Source organism: Fusarium keratoplasticum, chromosome 1, assembly GCF_025433545.1.
Source record: "Fusarium keratoplasticum isolate Fu6.1 chromosome 1, whole genome shotgun sequence".
Lineage (NCBI taxonomy): Eukaryota > Fungi > Ascomycota > Sordariomycetes > Hypocreales > Nectriaceae > Fusarium > Fusarium keratoplasticum.
In genome coordinates, this window is record NC_070529.1 from 1388051 (window position 1) to 1413563 (window position 25513).

The window sequence follows — 25513 nt, forward strand, 5'->3', positions numbered from 1 at the left end:
AAACACCTCACTCAGACCTTGAGGAATTCTCGTGATTCACATGCTTCTGGAAATTGGCATGGCATGGATGGATGTGCGGAAATAGAGATCAGTCTTGGATTTGGATGCCTGCTTAGATGTTGGTGATCACCCTTCAACGCCCCGTCCAACCTCAAGTCTTCACCACAACGCTTCCCCGGTATTCATCTATCAACCAACTCGCTCCCCAAAACTCCACATACACCTAAACATTTGGCTCGACATTAACCCCAGCTCATCTCAAATTTATGCTGCCGCCTCCCCATTTTCTGTGCCAGGCATTGGGATAGGGCCACCAGGAGAGTCTGGCTTTCTCGCCGTCAACACCTCGACACCGTCTTCCGTCACAAGAAGAGTGTGCTCTGCACCACGTGTTAGCTAATGTCCAGCCTATACTTGCTGTAGATTCGCTTACCAAACTGAGCCGTCAGCTTTCCGTCAATGGTTGTGCTGGTCCAGTTGTCCGGCCACGTAATGTCTCGGTACTTGCCCAGCGCAATCATGGGCTCGATAGTAAAGGTCATTCCAGGCTTGCATTCGCCGACTGTCTTGTTCTTGGCGTAGTGTGGGACGTTGGGAGGGCAGTGGAACAGCTTGCCGACTCCGTGGCCGCAGTAGGTTCGGATGACACTGCAGTTTCTCTTCTTGGCGTGCTTCTCGATGATGTTTCCAAACTCCCGGATCAGGGTACCGGGCTTCACAGCCTTGATGGACTCTTCCAAGCACTCTCGTGCCGTCTCGACGACACGGACGGTGTCAGGGTCCGCCTTGGCCCGGTCACCAATGTAGTATGTCTCGTTCAAATCGGCGTGGTAGCCTTCGTGGTAGAGGGAAATGTCGATGTTGAGAATATCGCCGTCGAGGAGAACACGCTGATCGGGGATACCGTGGCAGATGACTTCGTTGACGGATGTACAGCATGACTTGGGGAAGTGGTTGTAGTTCAGGGGAGAAGGATACGACTGTGTCTCTTGTCAGCATTCGTCGAAAAGCCCAATAACCTTGGAGGCCATGGAATAGGCAATGCCTACGTTTCGCTCGATACAGGCCTTGTGAACAATCTCGTCGATGTAATCGGTCGTCACACCAGGCTTCGCGGCGGCGGCAGCAATGTCGAGGACCTCTCGCGCAAGCATGCAGCTCTTTCGCATAGCATCCTGTCCAGCCTTGTCGAGAATGTCGATCTTGTTGCGGCTGCTGAGGGAGCGGCTGTACTTGGGGTCGCCATCTTGCCACCACACGGGGTGAGGAATCGACTTGGGGAGGGTTCTATGCGGGGAGAGAGGATAGACGGGTCGCAGAGAGCCGGAGTAGGGAAAGTTGGGGAACGGGTTGTAGTAGCCGGTAGCTGGATCTGGTGAGATTGCTTTCGGAGCCATGAAGTGGTGGAGGATATTACTTTGCGACTTGTGGATGGTCTTATGGATGCCCTACAAGGTTGTCAGCTATGAATCCTTTTGCGTCGTCTGAGCACATACCCAGTTCTTCTTGAAGCAATCCTGGGAGCAGAAGAAGCTGTCCTTGATGCCGAGCTTCAGGCAGGTTGGGCACTGCAGCGATCCAGCTTCATTCTCGCAATCGGCGCCCATGCACTTCTTCTTGGCGGGGGGTTCGGACATGGTGTCGGTGTTGGTGGGCGGGTGTTTGGAGGTATCAGGAAATGGAGAACAGAGTGCGAGTCGCTTCGGCGGTGAGAAAGGGATTTATGGAGGAAATTTGGTGAGACCACGGGAATGTGTGCGTGCAACAAGTCTCGTTCCTCGTCTCAAATCTCGTGGTGTAACTTTTCGAGGGAGCAAAAGATCCTCCACGGACGGGGCGGATATGGCCGGCCGAGAAAACGGTGCCCGCGCACGAACCGTGCATATGCTCAAAACGAATTTTATGCGCCCATGCGGTCAAGCGAGTCTATTATGAGCTTTTCTTCTTTTGAAACATTTCACGATTACATATGAGTTCCAAGGAATCTGATAGATTGCTTCGGAAAGGAGGGCGAGCAAAATAGCAAGGTGTTGGGTCAAAGTACCAAAAGGCCTGAATCATAATGTCCAACAGTCACATTAATACAAGGAGCACATCACAGCAAACACTATGTAATCATAAGAACCCCTAATAAACATCTCATTCAAGCATTTCATCATCCAAACAGTTACTTCTCGATCCAGGTTCGCTGTAAGGTCAAGTTCTTGCTGCCAGGTATAAGAAGTGCCTAGATATTAGACTGCCCGTTGAAGTAAACGGAAGGGCGTCCAGACGGTTTAAAACGGATCCCTTTTTGGAAGGTGGGGGGCTCAGTCGACTCAGAGCTGGATCCATGGGTCTGTTGAAAGTGTAGCTCGCAGCCAAGCCAAGACCAACTTCATAAGCTACCTACCCAAGTACATCTTCCTGGGCCGCATTGCAATGTCCAAATACTATTTCTCATGATTTTCCCTTCACAGGTGAAAAGTCAAGGCAGATTGCCTCAATACCTAATAAGAGACTGGAGCATAACCAAATTTGGAGCCTCTCCGAATTGCACAAGATCCAGGATTACAAATACAAGGATAGTTGAGAATCTCCGTGACTTGGAATTCATCAACGTTGATATGCCAACTCCTGGTAACCACAATTTCCGAATGCCATCAGCATTAATTCGTCAGTCCCCAAGCGGTGCCGCCCTGTTGAAGGGTCGACGAGTTATAGACGCAATCATTCCGTGCATCTGTCCGTGTTTGGCCACGATCCATACCAACTGCGAACAGCACCACGGGTAATTGTTACTGGAAGTCTGCACCGCCAAACAAATGCCTACCTACACAACGTGGCGAAGCAGGAGAGGGTTTGTCACAAAGACGGACGCCAAACCAGGCATGTCTGAGGTCCCGCATGAAAACAACCCTGCCTGGCATATGCGCACGTGCACTCGCGCAACCAAGAAGCAATAGATAGCGAAATAGTTGATCAAAATACAAACCGTCATAGGCAAAAATTGTGGATGCAACTCTACTACCTATCCAATGCGTGGGTCGCATGGGTTTATCACTGTAATACGCAAGACGGCCTTTATCGGGGCGCCTCTCGACTTACCATTCAGCCGAAGTTTGTTTCTAGGTACTGACTAACGTTGTTGGCCAACTCTAAAAGGGCCGTCCTCCGTTCGTCCTTTTCGAACAACTTTCGATTTCTCAGCAGCAAAAGATGGGGAAGCCTCAGAAGATCGTCGTTGTCGGTGCTGGACCCGTGGGTTCGCTGGCGGCTTTGTATGCTGCTCAGAGGGGACACGAGGTTGAGATTTATGAGTTGCGACCTGGTGAGTTGATGTTTCTCGTCTACTAGTTCCAGTTGGCTCGCGATAGAGTCATACTTGATCTGATGATTGAGCGGCCTTTTTGATGGCATTCAAAGAGCCAGGACATTGCCCTCTCATCCTAGGACTTGAGGAAAGACTTTTTTCTTATTTGTCCAACGAGCTTTTATTTCGCCGAGTCTTAATTACTGACTGGTCTAGACCTCAGAGATCCCGGTACTATCCCACTCAACTTCACCAGGTCCATCAACCTCGCCATCTCGGAACGCGGCATCAATGCCATGCGCCATGCCGGCCAGCCAGGCCTCCTCGACCATGTCATGGCGACTACAATCCCCATGAGAGGCCGCATGATCCACGGCAGAGGCCCAACCGGTGCCTTGTTCGAGCAGTCTCAAGACTACGACGCCAAGGGACGGGTATGCATAATTGCCTCAACCTGAGAGAATTTAAAGCTGACGCCATCCCGATAGGCAATCCACGCCATTGACCGTGCGGGACTCAACAAGCGGCTTCTCGACATTCTCGAGAGCATGCCCAATGTCAAGCTCTTCTTCAACCACAAGCTCACGGGCGCAGACTATCGTGCTTGCAAGGCGTGGTTTGAGGTGCAAGACGGCAGCTCGGCCAAGGATTCTCGTCCCAAGGAGATCGACATCACTTTCGATCTCATGATTGGAGCCGACGGTGCTCATTCCGCTGTGAGGTATCATCTCATGAAGTTTACTCGGATGAACTACCAGCAAGAGTACATCGACACCTTGTGGTGCGAGTTCCAGCTCAAGCCCGTCCATACAGACGACACAGCCGATCCAATGGCCAAGTTCAGGATATCGCCCAACCACTTGCACATTTGGCCCGGCAAGGACTTTATGTTTATTGCTATTCCCAGCGATGTGAGTAGTAACTCTCATGCTCTTGATGCTCTGCGCTAACGCTTTGACCAAGGACGGCTCATTCACATGCACGCTCTTCATGCCAAGCCGAGAGTTTACAGATCTTGAAAACAACCCTTCCAGCTTGCCGAGCTTTTTCGACAAGCACTTCCCCGGAGTGACGGACTTGATACCCGGCGATGAGCTAATAGAGTCCTTCAAGACCAACCCTCACCTTCCACTCATCAGCCTCAAGTGCAAGCCGTATCACTATGGCTCCTCTTGTGTCATCGTCGGCGACGCAGCCCACGCCATGGTGCCCTTTTATGGCCAGGGCATGAACGCGGGAATGGAGGACGTGCGAATTCTGTTTTCGATTTTGGATAAGCATGCCCAGATTGAAGAGTCGAACGATCCTTCGAACCAGTCCACGACCTCAACTGCGGCCGCCTTTGAGAGATCTCTGGCTCTGGCAGAGTATTCGGCGGTTCGTCCCTTCGACGCGCACGCAATCAACGACCTCGCCCTTCAAAACTACGTCGAGATGAGATCCTCCGTTCTCTCCCGGCGGTACCGACTCCGCAAGTTCCTCGAAGAGTTTATGAGCGTCCACTTCCCCCGAATGGGATGGCAGACCAAGTACTCTCGCGTGAGCTTCAGCAACGAGGGCTACCTCGACGTTATCAAGAAGAGCGACTCTCAAGGCAAGGTGTTGGTCCGGAGTTTTTTCACACTCATTGCCAGCCCCTTCTTCATCACGGCAGCTGTATTTGGCTACAAGTATCGCCGGTCGCTTGCCCACATCATCCACGGACTCCGGCACCTAGGCGACCACGCTTGAGAGTGTCGAAACTTCTCTACTCATTCGTAGCGTGCTTCCCCTTCCCATTCAGGCATTTGGAGCGGCCGGTCGGCCGCAAGGAAGCGTTTACCAGCATCTGAGAAAAACTTGTACGATAGACATGATTGAGTCACGCAACCAATTGGTGACGCATCAAAGTGGTCAGCCACCTCGGATTAACGGAACGGGGAGCACGTCTTGTATAATCACAAAAGTTCATACCTATTGTCCATTGTCCATGTTGGAGTGTCGAGGCTATACTGTCTGTTCTTGTCTGTGACTACACTGGTTGAAGCTGCTTGAGTATGGCTCACTTTCCAGAGTGAGGTAGTGTCAGAGTCTCACCACAGATTGATTCTTCCTGGTTATCCCAAAAACTGTCCTAAAATACCAATGTCAATCCTAAAAAACATCATTTAAGTTTTCAATTAACATTCTCAAGGAATAGTTTCTTGTCTACCACCATCTTCATCGCCATGCATCAATGAGAAATATGCACATATCGATCTCCCCCAAACTTCCAGCTTAGTCATCCTCGCAACTCTGAATTTTTGGACCGCCTTGCAGACATACCACACTCGACGGACCTCAACGTGATAGCCCGGCCCTCCGTCGCTTTGAACCCTTGACAGCTGGCGGCGGAAGAACTGTTTCTGGCCAATTGGTAATTTCTGATCTTGGAATTCTGGCCTAGGCTTGGTATATACGACGAGGTGGGTTGTCAACCCTCGGGGATAGCAATCGCAAGGAACATCCTCTAACAAGTCCTGTGTATATCCAGACGAACCGAACGACTCGCCGACTCAACCGAACCCCTCCGATTCTTTCAAACTCTTCTTCACGCCATATCACCACCTCCGAATCTCGCCCACCATGCCCTCCGTTCTCAACATCGCGAACATGTGTTCGCACCTCCAAAACGCCTCCAAGGCCCGCCTCGGCATCACATCCGTCAAGAACAGCAAGTACAACCTGCAGCTCGCCCTGGCCCTGCACCGCTCCGGCTTCTTCTCGGCCGTCTACCGCGCGGGGCCCAACCCGCCCACTCTCGAGCAGATGGTCTCGCAGGACCCCGTGCCCGTCACCAACGCAAACGTCGCCACCATGCGCCTGTGGCTCGGCCTCAAGTACTGGGACGGCAAGCCCGTGCTTTCCAAGGCGAATACCATCAGCACCCCGAAGCGCATGATGACGGCCAACATCAATGAGCTCGCCAGGTTGACGAGGGGGTTCCCGACAAAGGTGGCCGGAGGCGTCGTGCCGGGACTGAACTTGGGAGAGTGTATGTTTGTCTCAACATCGCGGGGTGTGCTCGAGGCCCGAGAGGCACTGGCTCGGAAACAAGGCGGCGTGTTAATGTGCCGGGTGTCATGAGCGGTTGTGCTGGGGTTATGTCGAATATGGATGGCTGTATGTGAATGGGGCCAGAGAGCTGCGTGTGATACGATAAAGAGGGAAAGCATGTATAACTACCATTAGATGGAATGAAAGCCCTGGAAAGGGTGCTTGTGTATCAAAATCTTGACCCGATGAGTAACCAACTATTGTCCGCCAAATCTTGTTATTCCGCCATGTTATTTGCGTATGCTTTTTACAAGATGCGGTAAAATCACCATTCGCCTTCGCTTAAACAGGTATCTATACAACAGCTCAAAAAATACATCCCCTTCTTCTCAATAATAATGACCAAAGTAACCGCTTTGCATCTTCCGCAATCTAGTAGGTATTCAGTTTAATCCGCCTTGGCAACGCCCTCCACCTCTTGCTTCTTCTCGTCGACTTGCTCTTCGGTGGTGGTATCCTTCTCTTTCACGGCAACATCAACCTTGGCCTCCTCCTTGGGGTCTTCCTTGACCTCGTCCTGAGCCTCTTCTTTGGTATCAATCTGGGTTGTTGTCTCGTTCTCGGCGGGCTGCTTCTCAACGGTTTCCGTCTCCGCGACGGGCTCGGACTCCTTCTCCAACAGAGGGATCACCTCCGTCTTGGCCTCAGTCTCGGTCTCAGCCTTAACCTCAACCTCAGGCTTGGGGGCCACGACAGTCTCTTGTGTTTCCTCTACAGGAGCCTGGACAGAGTCCTCCTCCAGCAAAGGAACAACATCAGAGTTCTCCTTCTTCTCAGCTTCCTGCTCAGGGACGGGAGCTGACTCCTTGGGCTCATCCTCGACGGCCTGTTCAGCGACCTCCTCGGTCTTCTCGGCTGCGGCGGCCTCGGGAACCTCAACAGGAGCGGTCTCCTCCTTCTGTTGCTCAGGGGTCACGGGTCGAACCTCCTCCTTCACCTCCTCATGAACAGGCTCCTCGGGAATCTCTTGCTGTTGAGTAGCCTCGGCCTCAGGTTGAGCAGGTTCAACAACTTCTTCAGGCTCAGTGGCGGCAGCCTCAACCTCAACCTCCGGTTCTTCAACAACAGGCTCCACCTCGGGCTTCTTCACGTCGTCCGTGGTGCTGGTTGCCTCAGGCTCCTTGGGGGCATCGACTGTGAGCTCGGGGGTCTCCGGCTTCGGAGGCTGAGAAGCTTCCTCCTCGGCAGGCGTGGGGGTAGTAGCTGTGGCAGACTTCTCTGAGCCCGCAGACTTGGCCGCGTCCTTTGGCTCGGGATGCTTCTTCAGAGGCTTCCTAGCACTTCCTGGAGGCTTGCTGCTGCTCTCGCGTCGTGAGGTGTGTTCGGCGCCTGATGAAGGGCGCTTAGCAGTTCTCCTGGGAGGTGTGGTAGGCACCTTTTCGGTCGTCTTTGATGAAGATGCTTGCGTGGGTCGCATCATACGGGCCAGGAAGCCTTCATCGACGGGAGCTTCCTTCTTAGTAACGGGATGGTCAGCGGCCTTCTTAGGAGGAGGTCCCAAGCTTGGTCGTGGACGGTTGATGGTCGAACTTTGACGCTTGATCGTTTTGCCAGCGGTAGCGCTTATTCCTGTGGCGCTCGCCCTGCTATGAGGGCGAGCAGGCACATGGAGGTTCTGGGAGCTGGCCGAGGGTCGGACCTGACGACCTGACTTGGCACCAGAGGATGCAGTTGGAGCCATGAGAGAAGCAGGCAAATGGACCGGTTTCGTAGGAGACTTGGGCTTCGGCTTAACAAAGCCGGTCTCGCTAGCCACGGGCTTCAGTGGCTGGGGCTTCTTGCTAGCACTGGCAGCGGTAGGCCGAGTGAGCGAAGAAGGGCCAGTCCTAGATGCCGGCCTCGTTTCCTTCCTGGGTGCGGGCCTCTCATGAGCCTTTGTTGCTGGCTTATGTTCAGGCTTGTGCTCGGGTTTGTGTTCTGGCTTGTGGGTAGCGCTCGTGGGAGTCTTTGTGGCAGCGGGAGATTTTGCTGGAGCTTTCGTGGCGGTGGAGGTTTTGGTTGAGATTGTGTTTGGTCGAGTAGCCGTCTTCCTGGGGGCATTGGCCTTTGCGGGGGCTGCAGAAGCTGGCTCCTTGGGCTTCTCAGCCTTGGACTTGCCATTGACAGCTGTAGCTGGAGGAGGCGGTGTCTGCCTCTTCTCTTTCGTTGGGGAAGCCGGCACAGGTTCCGCGGGCTGCGATGAAGGCACAGACACCTCTTCAGCTACCTGCTTTTCAGGGGTAATGCTGGGCTGCTCTGGAACAGCGGCGACTTCCTCAACAGGTGTCTTGGGGGCCTCGACAGGCTGGCGAGGCGATTCCGGGATTGTCTCGTGCAAGAATGGCTTGTTCACTCGCGTGACCTCCTCAGCAGCCACGGGGGCCTTGTCAGGGACAGTAGAAACGGATTCGGTGTCGGTCTCCATGCTTAATCGACGACGAGAAACGCTAGATTCGTGACTGGGGTCTCTTCGCAGACCTATCCTTCCGTCCTTTTCGACAGCAACAAAATTGGTTCTAACTTTTGAAAGCGGACGAGGTGACTCGACTCCGTTGGTTGCGCCTGTGGAGAACAAACAAGTTTTTTTGATCAGCAAGGGGTTCAAGGGGGAAAAAGAAGGACACGGTATGAAGTGTGCCCTGATGTTGGGGGGGAAGGCGGGAGACTAGTGCGGACAGCTCCAGGGCAGGAAGAGCCAAAAAGGCCGAAACAACTGGAACTGGAACTAGAGCAACTTGAACAGCTTTCCTTTGGTTGAATGCAAGCAGCAAATTGCAGCTGTGCGCCCAAACAAAGCAAATCATCAAGTTCATGACATTGTCGTCAGGAAGCGGGTCGGGGTCGAGTAGTCGTACCTGGGACGGGAGTGGACGCGCCGGACGATCGGCCTCTGTCGGGCGGGCTCGTGTCGCCTTTGCCCTCGAACATGGCACGCAGGTTCTTGACCTGACTCATGGTTGCTTGCTTGCTGAGGGCTCTCTCGACGAGTTGGGGTTGGGAGGGTGAGAGCAGGGAAAGGCTCGGCCGGGGAGACCTCGAGGTCTTTGAAGGGGTCGTGCAGTTCAGCAGGAGAGCGCAGGTCCGAGGGGATTGATGTGATAAGTTTAGGGATGGATGGGATGGGATGGGATGAGGTGTTGTCTGGTTATGAGCGGCAGACCATCCGCCGTCGGTCGCACAGGCACCGCACCGTACACCACCCAACACACGGCACAGGCTGGATGGGGAGCTCGGGGGGCTTGTTAGTGGATTGAGGGGCCTGGCCGACCGACAGGGGGTACCTCTCGGAGCTGGGCTAGCGAGGTACTCGTGCATGCGTTTCAGAGTCCACGCGGTACCTGCCAGTCGATGTATCCGTCCAGTCCCACGGGGGGCCTGGATTCGGGAGGTGAGGTGGAGGGCCAGGGACTGGCACCCGCCTGCTGGGAGTCCGGTCGGGTGGTGCTGGTTATGTTGCGCTGGGCTGTTGCAGAATAATAGGGGTCGAGATCAAAGGATGGAGTCGGGCATCGGCTTCAGGCGCGCTGCGCTGCACTACACGTTGCCCTAACCTGACGGACGTGCCTATCGTTGGTCGACGAGACGCCGAGGTTGAAGAAAACAACCTATCACCATTCCACAAGAGTCCTCGGTAAACACGTTGCTTCCAGAGAAACCGGTGCTTCCAGAGAAACAAGAGGCCGTCGTGGATCCCCCAATATCATTCTATCCGGCCAACCACCAAGGTTGCTCGGTGACATGTCGACGACTCGACACAAGCTATGAGCTCGTACCCGCCGCATCATAATTCAATAGACGGCCACAGATGGGTTAGGTCTAAAGGGGACCCAGGTAAGGTATGCTACCTATGGTACCTACCTTGGTACGGGCAAGGGTCCAGTCGAAATGAGGCACCGGATGGATCTCGTTCACTTCAGGTTTAGCCGGGGACATTAAATTGCCCATGATGAGGAAATTCGAAATTCCCACCGATCATGGCTGGCTCGGCGTCGGCGGCCCAGCAACTCTGGCAGCCTGTCGGGCCAACAAACCAGGTGTCCTCTCAGTTTGACGTTGTATCTCGGGCTTTGAAACAGAGGGAGAGGAAGCGCCGTCTTGGAGCTGACACGTTGAGGGAGGATTCATGCACCCCAAACAGCCTGCGTCTGCGTCTACAACACTAATAACTGATCCACCTGGGTGCGCCGGTGTGCCAAACAAAGCATACAAGGTTAGACAGGCATGCTGCAATGTGCAGCGCAGTGCAGTGCAGTCAATTCTATGTACCGACCGTACCTCACCGAACCAACCAGTCAGTCGAAATGACCCAAGATCAACTCGACAAGGGACGGACCGACCGTAAACTAGCAGGTTGTGAGCCAATGGCAGATGATCGGTTCCTGGGCCTCTCTCTCGCGCCGTACCCCTATTTCCCATTCCTCCGCTTCTCGTCTCCAGCTCAGGTCCTCCTCCTCGGCCGCGCCTCGTGGAAATGACATATTTCCCCAAAGAGATTCCAGAAGCTCCATCGTTGACTCTTGACAAGCAAGCTACCCCCCTTCTGTTGGCCAGGCAGGCGAGCTCATTTGCTGCTGAACATGACATTTGATGGCATGAGCTCATGTGGGGTCGCCTGTCTCTCATTGCTCTTCTTCCCCCACACTCACTGGCCTGTCTTGGAGTCAAGCTCTCTCTTCGCTCAAGGAATAAACGACAGCAGCTGACAAGATTCGATCGTTCGACAGTCCTTGCGTCTTTTGGTTGAAGCAAGTCGTAAGAGTGACGCTCAAGTCCGGAGCATACAGGAGTCGGTCACTGAAGTGGCCTGTTATCCAGACTTGGCCATTGACGATACTGGATGAATGAGTCTTGTGCGCCGTGATCGGAATACAGGTGCAGGAACGAAATAGATTATATATCTGCTTCAAAAGATAAAATGATATCTCAAGACGCAATATAATCAAGCTCTCGTGTTGTCATCGCCAAAAGTCGCTGTAAACCTTGCTCCCCCGGTCCGGCGCTATTCACAGCCGGCCAATTTTTCCCCGACACCACCAAAAATTGCCGTTGGTTTTCTTATCCGTCTCCGGTCCTCGGACGACGAAACTTTGACAACCTCTCCACCTTCAATTGCGCCCACCATGTCCCTCCGAACCCTCAGAATCGGTGCGCAATCCCGATACGAGCTCAGATAGATCACAGCCAAGCTGACAAATTATTTCAGGCCTCATCCCCGGTGACGGCATCGGCAAGGAAGTCATCCCCGCCGGCCGCCGCATCCTCGAGGCCCTCCCCGCCTCTCTCGGCCTCAAGTTTGACTTTGTCGACCTCAAGGCCGGCTTCGAGACCTTTGAGCAGACCGGCGCTGCCCTCCCCGACAAGACCGTCGAGGTCCTCAAGAATGAGTGCGACGGCGCCCTGTTCGGCGCCGTGAGCTCGCCCACCCAGGCCGTCAAGGGCTACTCGAGCCCCATCGTCGCCCTGCGCAAGAAGCTCGACCTCTACGCCAACGTCCGCCCCGTCAAGACCGTCCTGACCGCCGCCAAGCCCATCGACATGGTCATTGTCCGCGAGAACACTGAGGATCTGTACGTCAAGCAGGAGACCACCCACGAGACCCCCGAGGGAAAGGTCGCCGAGGCCATCAAGCGTATCTCGGAGAAGGCTTCGTTCCGCATCGCTGCCATGGCTGGTGACATTGCCCTCCGTCGCCAGAAGATCCGCGATGCCGGTGCTGCCAGCATCCACAAGTCTCCCCTTGTCACCATCACCCACAAGTCCAACGTTCTGTCCCAGACCGATGGTCTCTTCCGAGCCACCTCCAAGAAGGCCCTCGCGGACCCCAAGTACTCCTCCATCACCGTTGAGGAGCAGATTGTCGACTCCATGGTCTACAAGCTCTTCCGCCAGCCCGAGGACTACGACGTCATCGTCGCCCCCAACCTGTACGGTGACATTCTCTCCGACGGCGCTGCCGCCCTCGTCGGCAGTCTGGGTCTCGTCCCCAGCGCCAACGTCGGTGAGGGCTTCGCCATTGGTGAGCCTTGCCACGGCAGCGCCCCTGACATCCAGGGCCAGGGTATTGCCAACCCCATTGCCACTCTCCGATCCACCGCTCTGATGCTCGAGTTCCTCAACGAGGAGGAGGCTGCTGCCAAGATCTACGCTGCCGTTGATGGCAACCTTGAGGATGGTAAGCTCCTGAGCCCTGACCTGGGTGGCAAGGCTACCACCGAGGAGGTCGTCGCCGACATTCTCCGACGTCTGTAAGAATACCCCAAAAGTTGGATAGCTGGGTTGGATCACAGTTGCTTTGCTCCAAGAAATGTGAGTAACGGGCAGTTGTAAGTACCTAGTTTAGGAGTTTCAACACCAAAAAATAGAGAATTACAAGAATCTGTCTAGAGGGGATTGTATATTCTATACTCCTTGGTTTTTGCCCATCGTTTCCCACTGCCTATCTACGGCAGTAATCCCTATCCAGCTTTTACCATTCGTCTAAGTGCGTGATAGACTTCCTCATGTCCCAAATCAATAGCATCTCAGCATCCATGGTAATATGTTACAAGATCATACACACTCATCCACATGTATTTTACAACACGGCACAGTGTCCGTTGTGCCTCCCATAACCGTTGCATCTCATGTGCTTGGCCATCATATCTCTTACTCTAGAACCACCTTACTTGGTTCGCTTGGCCTCAAGCTCGGCCTGGTACTTGGCAACCAACTCCTTCCTGTAGAGGTTGTTAGCGTTATGTTACTCTTGTCAATCATCAGGGGACACATACTGGAGATGAGGAGGAGCCGGGGCGTAGTGACTGAACTCCATGCTGAACTCTCCCTTGCCCTGAGTGGCAGCGCGAAGCTGAGAGCTGAAGCCAAACATGGCGTTCAGACTGCAGTCGCAGATGAGGGTGAAGTCCTCACTGCCGATATCGGTGTCGTGAATAGTGGCGTTACGCTTGTTCATGAGCATCAGAATGTTGCCCTGGAACTCGTTGGGGGCGGTGATGGTGGTCTTCATCAGGGGCTCGAGAACCTGGCCACCAGCATCATTGAAGGCCTTTCGGAAAGCCATCTGGGTAGCCAGGTTGAAGGCGTAATCGGAAGAATCAGTAACGTGGGTGGCACCATCGTTGACAATCATCTTGGCACCAATAACCTTGTGGCCCAGGAGAGGACCCTTCTCACAAGCAACATCGAAACCCTTGGCACAAGCAGACAGGAACTTGTCGGGGATGTGACCACCAACGACCTGAGACTCGTAGTGGTTCTCATCAGGCTTGTCGTTAGGCTCGATCCAACCAGCGACACGAGCAAAGTCACCAGGACCACCACTCTGTCGCTTCAGCAGGAAATCATAGTCAGCCTTGCGAGCAATGGTCTCGCGGTAGGCAACACGGGGCTGGCCAGTGATACACTCGGTCTTGTACTCTCGCTTGAGACGCTCGACGTAAACCTCAAGGTGCAGTTCACCCATACCAGAAATGATGGTCTCCTCACTCTCGGGGTCGACGTGGACTCGGAAGGTAGGATCCTCGCGCTGGAATCGGTTCATGGCCTTACTGAAGTTGTCGGCATCACCAGTTCGCTTAGGCTTGATGGAGAGCGACATGACGGCATCAGGAACGAACATGGAAGACATGGTGTAGGGGAGACCGCCATCAGTGAAGGTGTCACCGGAAGCACAGTCGACACCAAAGACGGCGCAGATCTCACCGGCACCGACCTCGGAGACATCCTCCATCTCGTTGGAGTGCATGCGGACAATACGGGGAATTCGGACCTTCTTGTCGGTTCGGGAGTTGAACAGGTAGGAACCCTTGGTGAGCTTGCCCTGGTAGACTCGGATGTAGGTGAGCTGGCCGTAGTTGTTCTCCTCGAGCTTGAAGGCAAGACCAACAAAGGGCAGAGAGTTGTAGGGAACCAGCTTCACAGTCTTCTCCTCGTTTGACTTGTCAAGCCCAGTGTTCTCGACATCGGCGGGGTTGGGCAGGAAATCGCATACAGCGTCGAGCATGGGCTGGACACCCTTATCAGCAAGGGCAGAGCCCATCATGACGGGGGTGAAAGTTCGGGCAATGGTGGCGCGGCGGATGGCATCCTTGATCTGCTGGTTGGTGGGCTCCTGTTCATCGAGGTACAGTTCGGCAATCTCATCGTCGACATCGGCGAGCTTCTCAACAAGAGCCTGACGCTTCTCCTTGACAAGCTCCTGGAGGGGGCCAGGAATCTGATCGGTGACGCGAACCTTGGTACCACGGGGACCCTCAAAGTAAATAGCCTGCATGTTGATAAGATCGACGACGCCTTGGAACTCATCCTCAGCACCAATGGGAACCTGGATAGCAGCGGCGGGAATCTTGAGCTTGGTGTTGATCTGCTCGACGGCCTTCCAGGGGTTGGCACCCATTCGGTCCATCTTGTTGACGAAGGAGATTCGGGGGACATTGTAACGCTTCATTTGACGGTCGACAGTGATGGTCTGAGACTGGACGCCGCTAACAGCGCACAGAATCATGACAGCACCGTCGAGGACTCGGAGAGCTCTCTCGACCTCAATGGTGAAATCGATGTGACCAGGGGTATCAATCAGGTTGAAGTGGTAGGTTTCCTCTTTGCCGTTTTCCGTTTTCTTCCAGTCGGCGAAGGTGGCCGCAGACTGGATGGTGATGCCTTTTTCCCTCTCGAGTTCCATGGAGTCCATCTTGGCGCCGACGGCATCCTTGCCTCGCACCTCGTGGATCGCATTGATTCGGCCGGTGTAGAACAAAACTCGCTCACTGACGGTAGTCTTTCCACTGTCGATGTGCGCCTGTCGAATTTGGTCAGCGAGGGGGGCGATTCGGCGAGGGGCATCATGCTCATACAGCAATACCGATGTTACGGACTCGAGACAGGCGCTTGGCCTCCTCGGGGTCCATGTTGGCAGCGACATACTCGGGTGTCAAGCTCGCAGCGTCCTCCTGGGCCTTCTTGAGACTAATCGAGGGCATTAGCAATGTGTCAAGTACCGGAATGGGGTCAATTGGCTTCTCACGCTTCTTGCGCAGCACTGCAGGTGCGCTTGGTCTGGCTGAAGGCTCGTCGGCTCTCCCAGGCCGGGGCAGCGGGGGAGACGTTGAAGAAGTGGCTACCACAGCTCGGCTGCTGGGTGCCGAATAGCAGACGGCAATTGAGCCATCTGGCGGCCCTCGTTGCCCTCATTTTGCAATATTTGGACTCCAACAAAGAAGTTGGGGAGAGGGTTGCCAATGATCAGCGGCCCATTGGGAAACTTTTTCTTCGGGATTAGTAGGCGCCGCACGTGCACGCGGCTTCCTGATTCGCCATGAGAACTTAATTCCCGCCAACGGCCATGAGCCCTGTAAGTTAAAGTCGTGCCGACCGCCCGGTTCAGTTCAGTTCAATAAAAGTCACAGTTGAGTCAAATTATTTGGTTAAAACATTTTCATGCTAATTCTATTGTTTTCATCGTAGTTTCTGGTATCATTTGTAGGAGTTTTACCGCCCAATGCGCCTTGGTCCTTGATGAATCCCTCACTCCGTTGAAACGCCTGAAATCAGCCCATGTTTGCAGTAACTCAATCAACCCTTGGTATGGAAACGCCAGCCAATGAACTTTTCGCCGTTTGTGTTATGCAGCCAACCTCTCAGCATCTTCCCTATAGGAGATTCATTGAAAAGGTTCCTCCCCCAATGAGCATGAAGCTCACTACCGCGGCGACCAGCGCTGTGTTGGTTCCAGAAGGAGTCAGGAGTGATGCAGCGTTGTCATCGTCGTCGTCGTTATTATCATCATCATCGCCTTCAGTTTTCTGGAATCCATCGGCGGCAGTGAACTTGTTCTCGGTGGCTTCAGGCGTCTCAGTCGCCCTTCGCTGATTGGGTGCTACCGTTGCAGACGGTATCGTAGCGCCGTAGCTTTTAAATTCAACGATTTCGCTCTTGGTGGCATTGAAGTCGGTCGCCGCGATTCCGATCTCATTGTTGACCAGATCATAAACGACGTAAGCGGATCGAAGAAAGGTGTTTCCCAGAATGGAAATCGTGCTCGAATCATTCTGGATTCCAAAATAGCAGATCGACTCGCCTTCGAATGCCCCTGATTCGAAGGTTGGTGTTTGCTGACCATCATTCAGATCGAGGACCAACTCGTCCATGGCCACAGTGATGCGAGGGCCATCGGGCCCAGCGAACCCAAAGGTAAAGTTTCCCGGGTGCTTACCACGGGAGCATGGTAACACAGCTGCTTCATACGTGGATGAATACACGGCGCCGACCTCCTCCCAGATCTCATGCGTGATATCTTGGGGCAAATAGGTAAGGGTGGTTCCTGAATCGAGCACCGCCTTGATGGGGAAGCTATCTGATGTGAGAGTGTCGGTTCCACTAGGACTGCGAGCGACCACTGAGGTCAAGGCGACGAGGAAGTGGAGGTAATGGCCTTGTACTGGTAGAACATTGATGCGAGTCAGGTTTCCAGTGAACTTTGCCGTGTCGACACCCCCAAACAAAATGTTCCCAGAGCTAGCATCGAGGTCATTGAGCCACAAGCTGTAAGCGATGGTACTGATGTAGCCTCCTTGCCACATGGCGACAGGGAGGTTTGGATAAATAATATCCTCAGTATCCCTCACAGCCTCATTGCTGGCGTAACCCATGCCAATTAGTCCAAAATGGATGTCGGTATCGACCCCCAGTCCCATGGTCAGGTTCTTGATGACTGCGCCGCCAAACTCAAAGTGATCGACAAAATAGTCTCCCTTTGCGTAACTGTTGTCGATAAAGGTAATGTCGAACAAGCCGGGGCCGACATGCTTAAATGAACGCGACTTGTCAGGGTTAACTGTCGTCAACCGTCAGTAACGGAGCTGCAGGCCACATGCGGAATAGTGAGGTTCTTACAGCTTCCAAAGGGGCATCCACCCTTGGAGTTGTCTTCGCAGATATCTGCGGAACTCCAAGGGAACCACACATCGCTACTCCCAGTATCCAGCTGAAGGGTGATATTTTGAGGTGGGTTTCCAACTGCGATTTCCGAAAAATAGCCTCCCGCCGATCTCTTGTTCTCAACAACCTCTTCAAAAGTCGACTCTGAGCGGCGACTCAAGCCCTGGGGGATATGGCGATGGTTTTCAACGTTCCATTGTACGGTTTGTGCTTGCACGACACTCCATGTCGAAACTAAGCAAGCGCCCACAACCCACGGCTTCATCGCAGGTAAGGGCAGCAATATATCCGAGGGCAGGGCGGAATAGGTTTAGGAATGGCGCTGAGTGGACAAACGCCACCCTCCTCCATAGGGCAGTCAGACGGGCGTAGTGCGAGCCAGTCGAAACCAGAGGGGCCAATCCCTCAAAGGTGCTTTCTCTCCTGCAGAGGGGAGGGGGTATTGTCGAATCGTAAATAGCTGTCGAGTTGTGCAGAGAGGCGCAGAACGAGTCGCAGCCTAGGACACAGCAGGATGTCTCAGAAAACACCACGCAAAGAAACACAGGGTAAAGGACCCGAGGATAGGACTGCTGCGGTGGAGCATGGGACAAGAAGGGACGGACGAGGAGGATAATGAAGAATAGAAATAACAGGGGGGGCGAGGGATGATGGGCGAATCAAGGTCAACGATAGTCAGCAAAAAGAAGAATCGAGTTCACAGGAGGTGGATGAGATGGAAGAACGGCACGAGGGCCACGCAAGCAACCCTCTTGTTCGGCAACGAGCGACAGATGAAAGGTACTTTCTTCTCCGGACATTAGCGCCAAGATGCCTCGTGGACCCCTGGAAGGCGTGAGCGCGGAGGAGTCGTCATCGTCGTCTGGGCGGGCGGGTGCCAGGAATTACGAGACCGGGGGTCACGTTCGTTCGTCCGGCATGGTCGGTGTAATGAGCCGTGAGATTTCTGCTTTTTCCTCTCACTATCGAATCCATGTTATTCGGTGTGTCGTATCCGTACAGTACTTGCATCGGCGACCGCGCCTAATTACCATCCATCGACTGTCGGCTGGTCCCGTTGCGCGCTTGATGCGTGCCTCGGGAGTGTCGATGCGAAATTGGCACAGGCTGTTTTGACGCGGGTGAGACGGCCAAGAAATGATCTTCAGTGCTTTCACATTGGACGGCTGTCAGCCTCTGACCCAGTTTCCAGGTCCTGTACGAACAGACGATAGAGCCTCGATTAACTAATTGACGCCATTAGCCTTGCCCTCGCCTCTCTTCGCCTCTCTCTCAGCAATTTGCACCCGCATACGCCCACATGCCGTGAATTAGTTGGGCGGGCTAGAAGAGGCTGACGACGCCTCGGCCAGAGCTTGCCGCTATCCGTTCAGCCCCACGTCTTTCCAAATCTCTTCGATGCTTTCCGGTGCCGGTATGGAAGTTGTTTCAACACGCGACATGTCCGTGATCTGAAGCCTTTGATGGTGTCATTTCATGCTCTCTTATCTACGACAAGTTGTTGTCAACGTAGTCGCCGAGCCTCTTCAGGCCTTCGGCCAAAACCTCCGTCTCACAGACGTATCCCATTCTAACATAACCCTTGAAATCCTCATCACCTCCAAAGCAACGCGAGCCCGCGCAGAACAGGATCTTAGTCTTGTCCAACAGGTCCAGGCAAAAGTCGACATCATTCACGGGCTCGCCGTTCTTAGTGAACCGGATAAAGGCCGTCGTTCCGGCTCTAGGTTCAACCCATGAGCACACTGACTTGTGGCGCTCGACAAACTCCTTCACCAGCTTTGCGTTGGTCCTTGCCAGTGTCATATTGCGTTCAACCAGCGACGGCCGGACAGCTGGCGAAAGAGCGTAGCTTGCAATCTGGTCGTCTATCTGAGAGACACTGATGGTGGTGTAGTCGCGTGCCGACATGATGGCAGAGATGATGGACTTGTCTCTGCTAGCAACCCACCCCACTCGGATGCCAGCCAACGCATACCCCTTGGACATGGATCCAGTGACAACAGTCTTCTGGTATCCGAGTGTGGTTGCCGGAAGCGGTACTTCGATTTCTCCCAGGGCCCCGCCGTGGAAGAGCGGGCGGTAGACCTCATCGGAGAAGAGGATGATACCCTTTTCTTCCACCACACGTGCAATGCGCTGCACGATGTCGGTCGAGATCGGGGCTCCTGTGGGGTTGTTAGGATTGTTGATGATGATCATCTAGTAGCTTCGTCAGCTCTGCCTCCAGGACTTTCCGGTGTTGTTCGCTCATACCTTGGTGTTCTCCTTGATCAGGCTGGTCAACTCATCGACATTGGGGACAAAGCCCTCCTCCGCACGCAGCTTCCACAGCGTAACTTCAGCACCGACACTCCGGGGAACATCGTAGAGTTGCTGGTAAGTTGGATAGACACAGACCACGTGGTCTCCCGGTCCTACGAGGGTGTAGAGGGACAGAAAGTTGGCGCCGATCGCGCCTTGAGTGATGACAACGTCCTCGGCCGCCAGCTGCGTCTCCTCGGTGCTACAGTGAGCAGCAATTCGCTCCCTCAGCGTCCGAGTTCCGGGGATAGGCCCGTAGGTGAGCTTGATGCTGGTATCGATAGGGCCTGGAGCCGCTGGGTCCTTTGACAGACCAATTAGGTCGTCGATGGACACAGAAGCGGCGCATGTCTCGGCAATGTTGAGGACGTCTGGCGTCGTCTCATACTTGTCCATCCATTGCTCAACGGCGAAGGGGGTAATGCGAACCATGATTGCTATGATGTTGTTGATCTTTGTCTGAATCTACAGCCTCAGTTCAACTTGATCTGGGCTTCGATGTGAGTCTTGATATAGATATCCGTTAGCAGATGTGTGGAGCAGATGCAAGCCCCGCCTTCAGACGCCTTTGGGCTTGTCATTCCATGAGTCCAGCGTCACTTAGACATGGAATTATCTCTAGAATGACAGAACTTGGGCTGAATCGTGTCAAACTAAACCCTCATCTCCTTACAAGGCGCGCCTTTGCGCGCCCTTCCTATTGTTGCAAATCAATGCTTGAAGGTTGATTGCTGGCAGCTTCTCCACAACCATAAGCACCCCTGCTGAATGGAATGGAGTATGGACCCGGGGATGGCGCTGCCAATCATGCCTCCACTCGTGGAGCTCTGCTCGGAGTTTCTTGCCTCTGGTACGGCGACCTTTCTCGGGGTTGCTTTCCTAAGGGTTCAAAGTCACTCGCCTTGTCGTATAGGCCCTACACACGCGTATGGAGTTTTCGCTGTGTTCAAGCCTTCCGCATTTCTGTATTATCTCATCGTCTCAACCTTTCGTTATCAGGCGAGTCGAGGAAATCACCACCACTCTCCACATACAATCGTAGTGCCAGTGCTCCGTCCCAGCCGTGTTTCTCTCGACCCGCCTAGTTATATATGTCCACAGTCTACCGCTTTACCCTCTGGACGGTCAAATACGAACCAATGTTGCATAGTACGCATACGTGGTCGTCATGAGTTTATGCTGAGAGGGCGTTATCTGTTGGTGCGCTTGAAATCGTTACTTTATGGTTGTTTGTTACTGTAAATGCGTACTTCCACCAATCCTGTATTGAGACACTTAGGTCTCACGAAGCACGAAGATAAACCCCCAAACCCAACCAATGTGATCCTACATGCATAGCGAACACTATCGGCTAGAATCAAATATGTATAGTAATACTCTGATACGGGTTGCGGCTAGAAAGACGCGGTAGAATAGGGCGTAATGACGAATATAGGGTAAGGAAACGGCGAGGATAACAAGCCAGCCACCCCGATTACTCACCGCTCCGTAGTAGAACAAGTGTGGATTTGGCACTGTATGCGCTACAGTTGCGGTTATCTATGACATGTCATGGGTTGGCAAAACTGGCGTCATGAGAATGCAAACGATTATTCCTTCGCTTGCTCCGAATCATCGATTGTGTTGGAGCTCCATGACGTCATGAGTTCTGCTTCCAGGCGTCTCAGGCATGAAACACCTTGACGTTTCGTCGCGTTCAAGCGACATTGCTGAACGAAAACAGACTCATATCTATCATCCCGACCCCCATTCCCGATTGCGGGTTTATATCCATCACGGCTAAAAGCTTCAAACCCCATTGGCCACCCCCGCCTTTCAAAGGTCAGATGTTAACTGCCAAGTCTGTCCTCATGGTTCGTCTTCCTGGCTGAGTAGCTGGGGTTGGGGAAGGTGGATAGCTCCATTCGAGTCATGAGGCCCATAAATGTGTGGCTGTGTGAACCAGTCATGTCTCAACGCTTCCGCGGAAGGTCCCTCTCCGGAGGCTGGTTGGCTGGTTGGTCATTGGTGCAAGCACGTTTGCCGTACCTGCCTCGGTCGGGTGCCTAACATGACGCGGGGGCCACCATCGGCCAAATAGCTTATCCCGGTCGCGGGCGCCCATCACCTTGATCGTCGTCACCTCAACATCTCGCATCGTTATCACTCCATCATTGAACTGCATCGTATCGGCGTCGCTGCAGTCATGACTCCCTCTGGATTGAGGAGTCTCCTCCTTGGGGCCGTGGCAATTCTGCCCGGCCTTGTGATGGGGTCCTATAACACGAGTTATTCGCAAACGGATCTCCTGCGCGCCCAGATGGCCCTCATGGGAGATCGTCCAGATGGATGTCCTCCTTGGTACGTCGCGACGCTTTCCATCTCTGCAGCGTCAAATAGCTAACAGAGGCACCGTACAGCTTCAACTGTCTTCTCCCGGCCCATACGTGCGCGCAATATGCTGGCTGTAACGAATTCAATGGCAAATGCGACTGCCCAGAGGGATTTGGCGGCGACGACTGTCTCCAGCCCCGTACGACCCCTCTTCGGTTGCTGTCCCCATCCGAGAAACATCGCTAACTCCTGTATAGTTTGCGGCTCTCTTGCTCGAGGAAAAGACCGACCCATGCGCTCTGGCGGATCTTGCAAATGCGACGAAGGCTGGACCGGAATCAACTGCAACGTCTGTACCGACAACAAGGCCTGTGACGCATTGATGGAGAATGGCGAGGGCGGTGTCTGCTACCAGAACGGTGAAGTTGTCAACCACAACTATCAGATTTGCGATGTCACCAACGAGAAAATCACCTCGCTGCTTGGCAAGCAGCGCCCTGAGGTGACCTTCACCTGCAAGCAGGAAGACAAGACCTGTGACTTCCAATGTAGGCCACACCGCCACCCTTATCGTTCTCTACTAACCCTGTCATCTAGTCTGGGTTGACGCTGTCGAATCCTTCTATTGCCACCTCGAGGAGTGCGACTCAAGCGCCGACTGGCAAGAGGCCAAAAACACCACGTCGTACAAGTGCAACAAGATCAAGTGCAGTTGTGTTCCCGATCGAATGCTCTGCGGCAAGGATGGATCCATTGATCTCACCGATTTCCTTGACCAATCCATCAAAGGTCCCGGACGTTTCGAGTGCACCCAGAAGAATGGTGGTATTCACGACTGTGCCTTCAAGGAACCCGAGATGGATGCCTTGATTCTTGCACTTATCGGCGATTCTAGTATTTTCCTCGGCTGCCATGCTGGTGAATGTCTCTACAAGACAGAGGTACCAGGATACAAGCGTCCAGTGAAGAAGATCAACACACCTCTCATCGCTGGTGTGATTGCTGGCTGCTCACTGTTCCTCGTCGCAGTTATCATCCTCACCTGGTACCTGTCGAGGCGCAGGCTGAACTATGGTGCCATTCGTCTGGAGGATTCTGACGATGAGAGCACCAAGTTGATGGCGGACCACAAGCCCGCGTCACTTTACTTCGAAAACGTCGCCTACTCTCTCAACGGCAAGCAAATTCTCACTGGCATCCAAGGCATCTGCAAGCCAGGAGAAGTTACCGCTATTATGGGTGCCTCGGGAGCTGGCAAGACAACATTCCTCGATATTCTGGCACGAAAGAACAAGCGCGGACAAGTTCACGGAGACTTCTATGTCAATGGAGAAAAGGTTACTGATCACGACTTCAAAAATGTTGTCGGATTCGTCGACCAGGAGGACACAATGCTTCCCACTCTCACTGTTCACGAGACAATCCTCAACAGCGCCCTGCTTCGACTCCCCCGTGACATGGGCCGTGCTGCAAAGGAGCAGCGTGTGTTGGAGGTTGAGAAGGAGCTTGGCATTCACCACATTCGCGATTCTCTCATTGGTTCCGAAGAAGGCAAAGGACGTGGTATCTCGGGTGGCGAGAAGAGACGTGTCGGAATCGCTTGTGAGCTGGTCACCAGTCCTTCGATCTTGTTCCTCGACGAACCCACCAGCGGTCTTGATGCCTACAACGCCTACAACGTCATCGAGTGCCTCGTTACCCTGGCCAAGAACTACAAGCGAACCGTCATCTTTACCATCCATCAACCCCGATCCAACATTGTGGCTCTTTTCGACAGACTGATTCTGTTGGCTCAAGGACGAACCGTTTATTCGGGACAATTCAACCAGTGCCAAAACTACTTTGACGAGATTGGTTATGAATGCCCTCCTGGATTCAACATTGCGGACTATCTTGTGGACCTCACTATGCACGCCGGAAGCACCCAGTCTATTGATGACGGTACAGTTGGTCTCGATAACAGTAGCGTTGGACCCAGCAGCACCCGTGCAATCAAGTCGATTGCTAGTGTGTCTGGCACCAGTACCGGTGATGACGACGCAAGCTCGAGTCGGCCTAAGAACTCCCGCAGAGACTCGGTCAAGGTTCGCCAGGAGCGAGAGCTGTTTACGCGTAGAAAGACAGTTGATACGGCAGCGTCTTCTGACGCCGGCGTTGAGGAAACTGGCGCCTATCGTCTCCAGCAGAACCCCATCGACTCTGCCACCACAACTCTTCTCGAGGATCCTCACGACCTTCCCCCGGCAGCAGCCACTGGAACTGACCTGGATATTATGACTCGATCTTTTGCCCAGTCTGAGATTGCACGTTTGACCAACGAGGAGATTAAGCTGGCGATTGACACCGCGGAACATGCCAACGGCCCGAACTCGAATGGTTACACCGCTGAGGGACCTAATGTCAATGTTAGCGCTGTCGGCAAGGGATATGCCCGGGTTGGCTATTTGCGACAGTTCATCATCCTCTCTCAGAGAACCTGGAAGAACCTGTACCGAAACCCGATGCTGATGCTTACACACTACGCCATTGCCATTATCCTGGCCGTCTTTTCGGGCTACCTCTTCTATGGACTCACCGATGATATCCCCGGCTTCCAGAACCGACTCGGTCTGTTCTTCTTCCTCCTTGCCCTCTTCGGTTTCAGCACCCTCACGAGTCTCAACGTCTTCGCCACTGAGCGTCTTCTGTTTGTCCGTGAACGGGCCAATGGCTACTATTCTCCTGCTACATACTTTGCCGCCAAGGTCCTCTTTGACATTCTCCCCCTGAGGATCATTCCCCCCATTCTGATGGGCTCAATCATCTACCCCATGACTGGGTTGGTGGCTGACTACACCCACTTCATGAACTTTATTCTTGTTCTGGTGCTGTTCAACATGGCTGCCGCTGCTGTGTGCCTCTTTATTGGTATCGTGTGCAAGGATGGAGGTGTGGCAAACCTCATCGGCAGCTTGGTTATGCTGTTCAGTCTCCTCTTCGCTGGATTCCTCCTCAATCACGATGCGACACCCAAGGGTGCGCTCTGGCTCCAGACGCTCTCCATCTTCCACTATGGCTTTGAGTCACTCATCGTCAACGAGGTGCTCCAGCTTACACTGGTCGACAGCAAGTATGGCCTCGACATCACCGTTCCTGGTGCGGCTATTCTGAGCTCTTTCGGTTTCAACAACGACGCGCTCTGGCCGGATATCAGGAACCTGGGCATCTTTGCTGCCGTTTTTATCGTACTTTCCTACGTTGCCATGCACGTTCTGCTCATCGAAAGGCGATAGACGAACATAGAAGCACTTGGAAGTGCTCTGAAAGACGGATTAGAACACACAAGACGGGAGCAGCTCGCTGTTGGATATGCTGCTGTATATATGGACGTGTGCTTTCGTAACTCATACTCGGCGTTTGGATATGGACAGAGGCATCGTTGTTTTGGTATTGGCATAGTTGAATCGAGTTCTCGATGCTAGTAAGCATCAAATGTAGAACCAATTGCAGGATTTCTTTTCAAGAACATGGTGTCCCGAGCGAATGGGATCGACAGAGGAGTCATGGCTGCTTCAATATGTGAAATTTGGAATACATGGGTACAAATGTTTTACAGGCCAAATTGGATTGATTGGC

General features: G+C 53.6%; 9 protein-coding genes across 9 annotated transcripts; 4 read left to right on the plus strand and 5 right to left on the minus strand.

The window, feature by feature from the left end:
• Positions 1-264: 264 nt before the first annotated feature.
• On the minus strand, positions 265-1637 carry NCS57_00042200 (Methionine aminopeptidase; the record flags this gene model as incomplete). Its single annotated transcript, XM_053050508.1, has 4 exons — positions 265-380; positions 434-980; positions 1050-1448; positions 1497-1637. The coding sequence occupies 4 exons, from the start codon at positions 1635-1637 to the stop codon at positions 265-267; spliced, it is 1203 nt and encodes a 400-aa protein (XP_052919023.1).
• A 1513-nt stretch (positions 1638-3150) lies between these two features.
• On the plus strand, positions 3151-5023 carry NCS57_00042300 (Kynurenine 3-monooxygenase; the record flags this gene model as incomplete). Its single annotated transcript, XM_053050509.1, has 4 exons — positions 3151-3310; positions 3509-3726; positions 3781-4203; positions 4256-5023. The coding sequence occupies exons 1-4, from the start codon at positions 3199-3201 to the stop codon at positions 5021-5023; spliced, it is 1521 nt and encodes a 506-aa protein (XP_052919024.1). The 5' UTR covers positions 3151-3198.
• An 873-nt stretch (positions 5024-5896) lies between these two features.
• On the plus strand, positions 5897-6397 carry NCS57_00042400 (uncharacterized protein; the record flags this gene model as incomplete). The annotated part of the gene is made up of 1 exon (XM_053050510.1): positions 5897-6397. The coding sequence occupies one exon, from the start codon at positions 5897-5899 to the stop codon at positions 6395-6397; it is 501 nt and encodes a 166-aa protein (XP_052919025.1).
• Positions 6398-6755: 358 nt separating this feature from the next.
• Positions 6756-9445, minus strand: NCS57_00042500 (uncharacterized protein; the record flags this gene model as incomplete). Its single annotated transcript, XM_053050511.1, has 2 exons — positions 9202-9445; positions 6756-8908 (listed from the first exon to the last, which is right to left on the minus strand). The coding sequence occupies exons 1-2, from the start codon at positions 9299-9301 to the stop codon at positions 6756-6758; spliced, it is 2253 nt and encodes a 750-aa protein (XP_052919026.1). The 5' UTR covers positions 9302-9445.
• Positions 9446-11466: 2021 nt separating this feature from the next.
• NCS57_00042600 (Homoisocitrate dehydrogenase) lies at positions 11467-12595 on the plus strand (the record flags this gene model as incomplete). Its single annotated transcript, XM_053050512.1, has 2 exons — positions 11467-11491; positions 11550-12595. The coding sequence occupies 2 exons, from the start codon at positions 11467-11469 to the stop codon at positions 12593-12595; spliced, it is 1071 nt and encodes a 356-aa protein (XP_052919027.1).
• Positions 12596-13007: 412 nt separating this feature from the next.
• Positions 13008-15535, minus strand: NCS57_00042700 (Elongation factor G, mitochondrial; the record flags this gene model as incomplete). Its single annotated transcript, XM_053050513.1, has 4 exons — positions 13008-13062; positions 13117-15143; positions 15199-15310; positions 15369-15535. 4 exons carry the CDS (start codon positions 15533-15535, stop codon positions 13008-13010), a joined length of 2361 nt encoding a protein of 786 aa, XP_052919028.1.
• Positions 15536-15993: 458 nt separating this feature from the next.
• On the minus strand, positions 15994-17546 carry NCS57_00042800 (Peptidase A1 domain-containing protein; the record flags this gene model as incomplete). The annotated part of the gene is made up of 2 exons (XM_053050514.1): positions 15994-17177; positions 17237-17546. The coding sequence occupies 2 exons, from the start codon at positions 17544-17546 to the stop codon at positions 15994-15996; spliced, it is 1494 nt and encodes a 497-aa protein (XP_052919029.1).
• A 1223-nt stretch (positions 17547-18769) lies between these two features.
• NCS57_00042900 (Aminotran-1-2 domain-containing protein) lies at positions 18770-20017 on the minus strand (the record flags this gene model as incomplete). The annotated part of the gene is made up of 2 exons (XM_053050515.1): positions 18770-19483; positions 19538-20017. The coding sequence occupies 2 exons, from the start codon at positions 20015-20017 to the stop codon at positions 18770-18772; spliced, it is 1194 nt and encodes a 397-aa protein (XP_052919030.1).
• Positions 20018-21770: 1753 nt separating this feature from the next.
• On the plus strand, positions 21771-25170 carry NCS57_00043000 (uncharacterized protein; the record flags this gene model as incomplete). The annotated part of the gene is made up of 4 exons (XM_053050516.1): positions 21771-21925; positions 21985-22097; positions 22156-22446; positions 22496-25170. 4 exons carry the CDS (start codon positions 21771-21773, stop codon positions 25168-25170), a joined length of 3234 nt encoding a protein of 1077 aa, XP_052919031.1.
• Between the last annotated feature and the right edge of the window lie 343 nt (positions 25171-25513).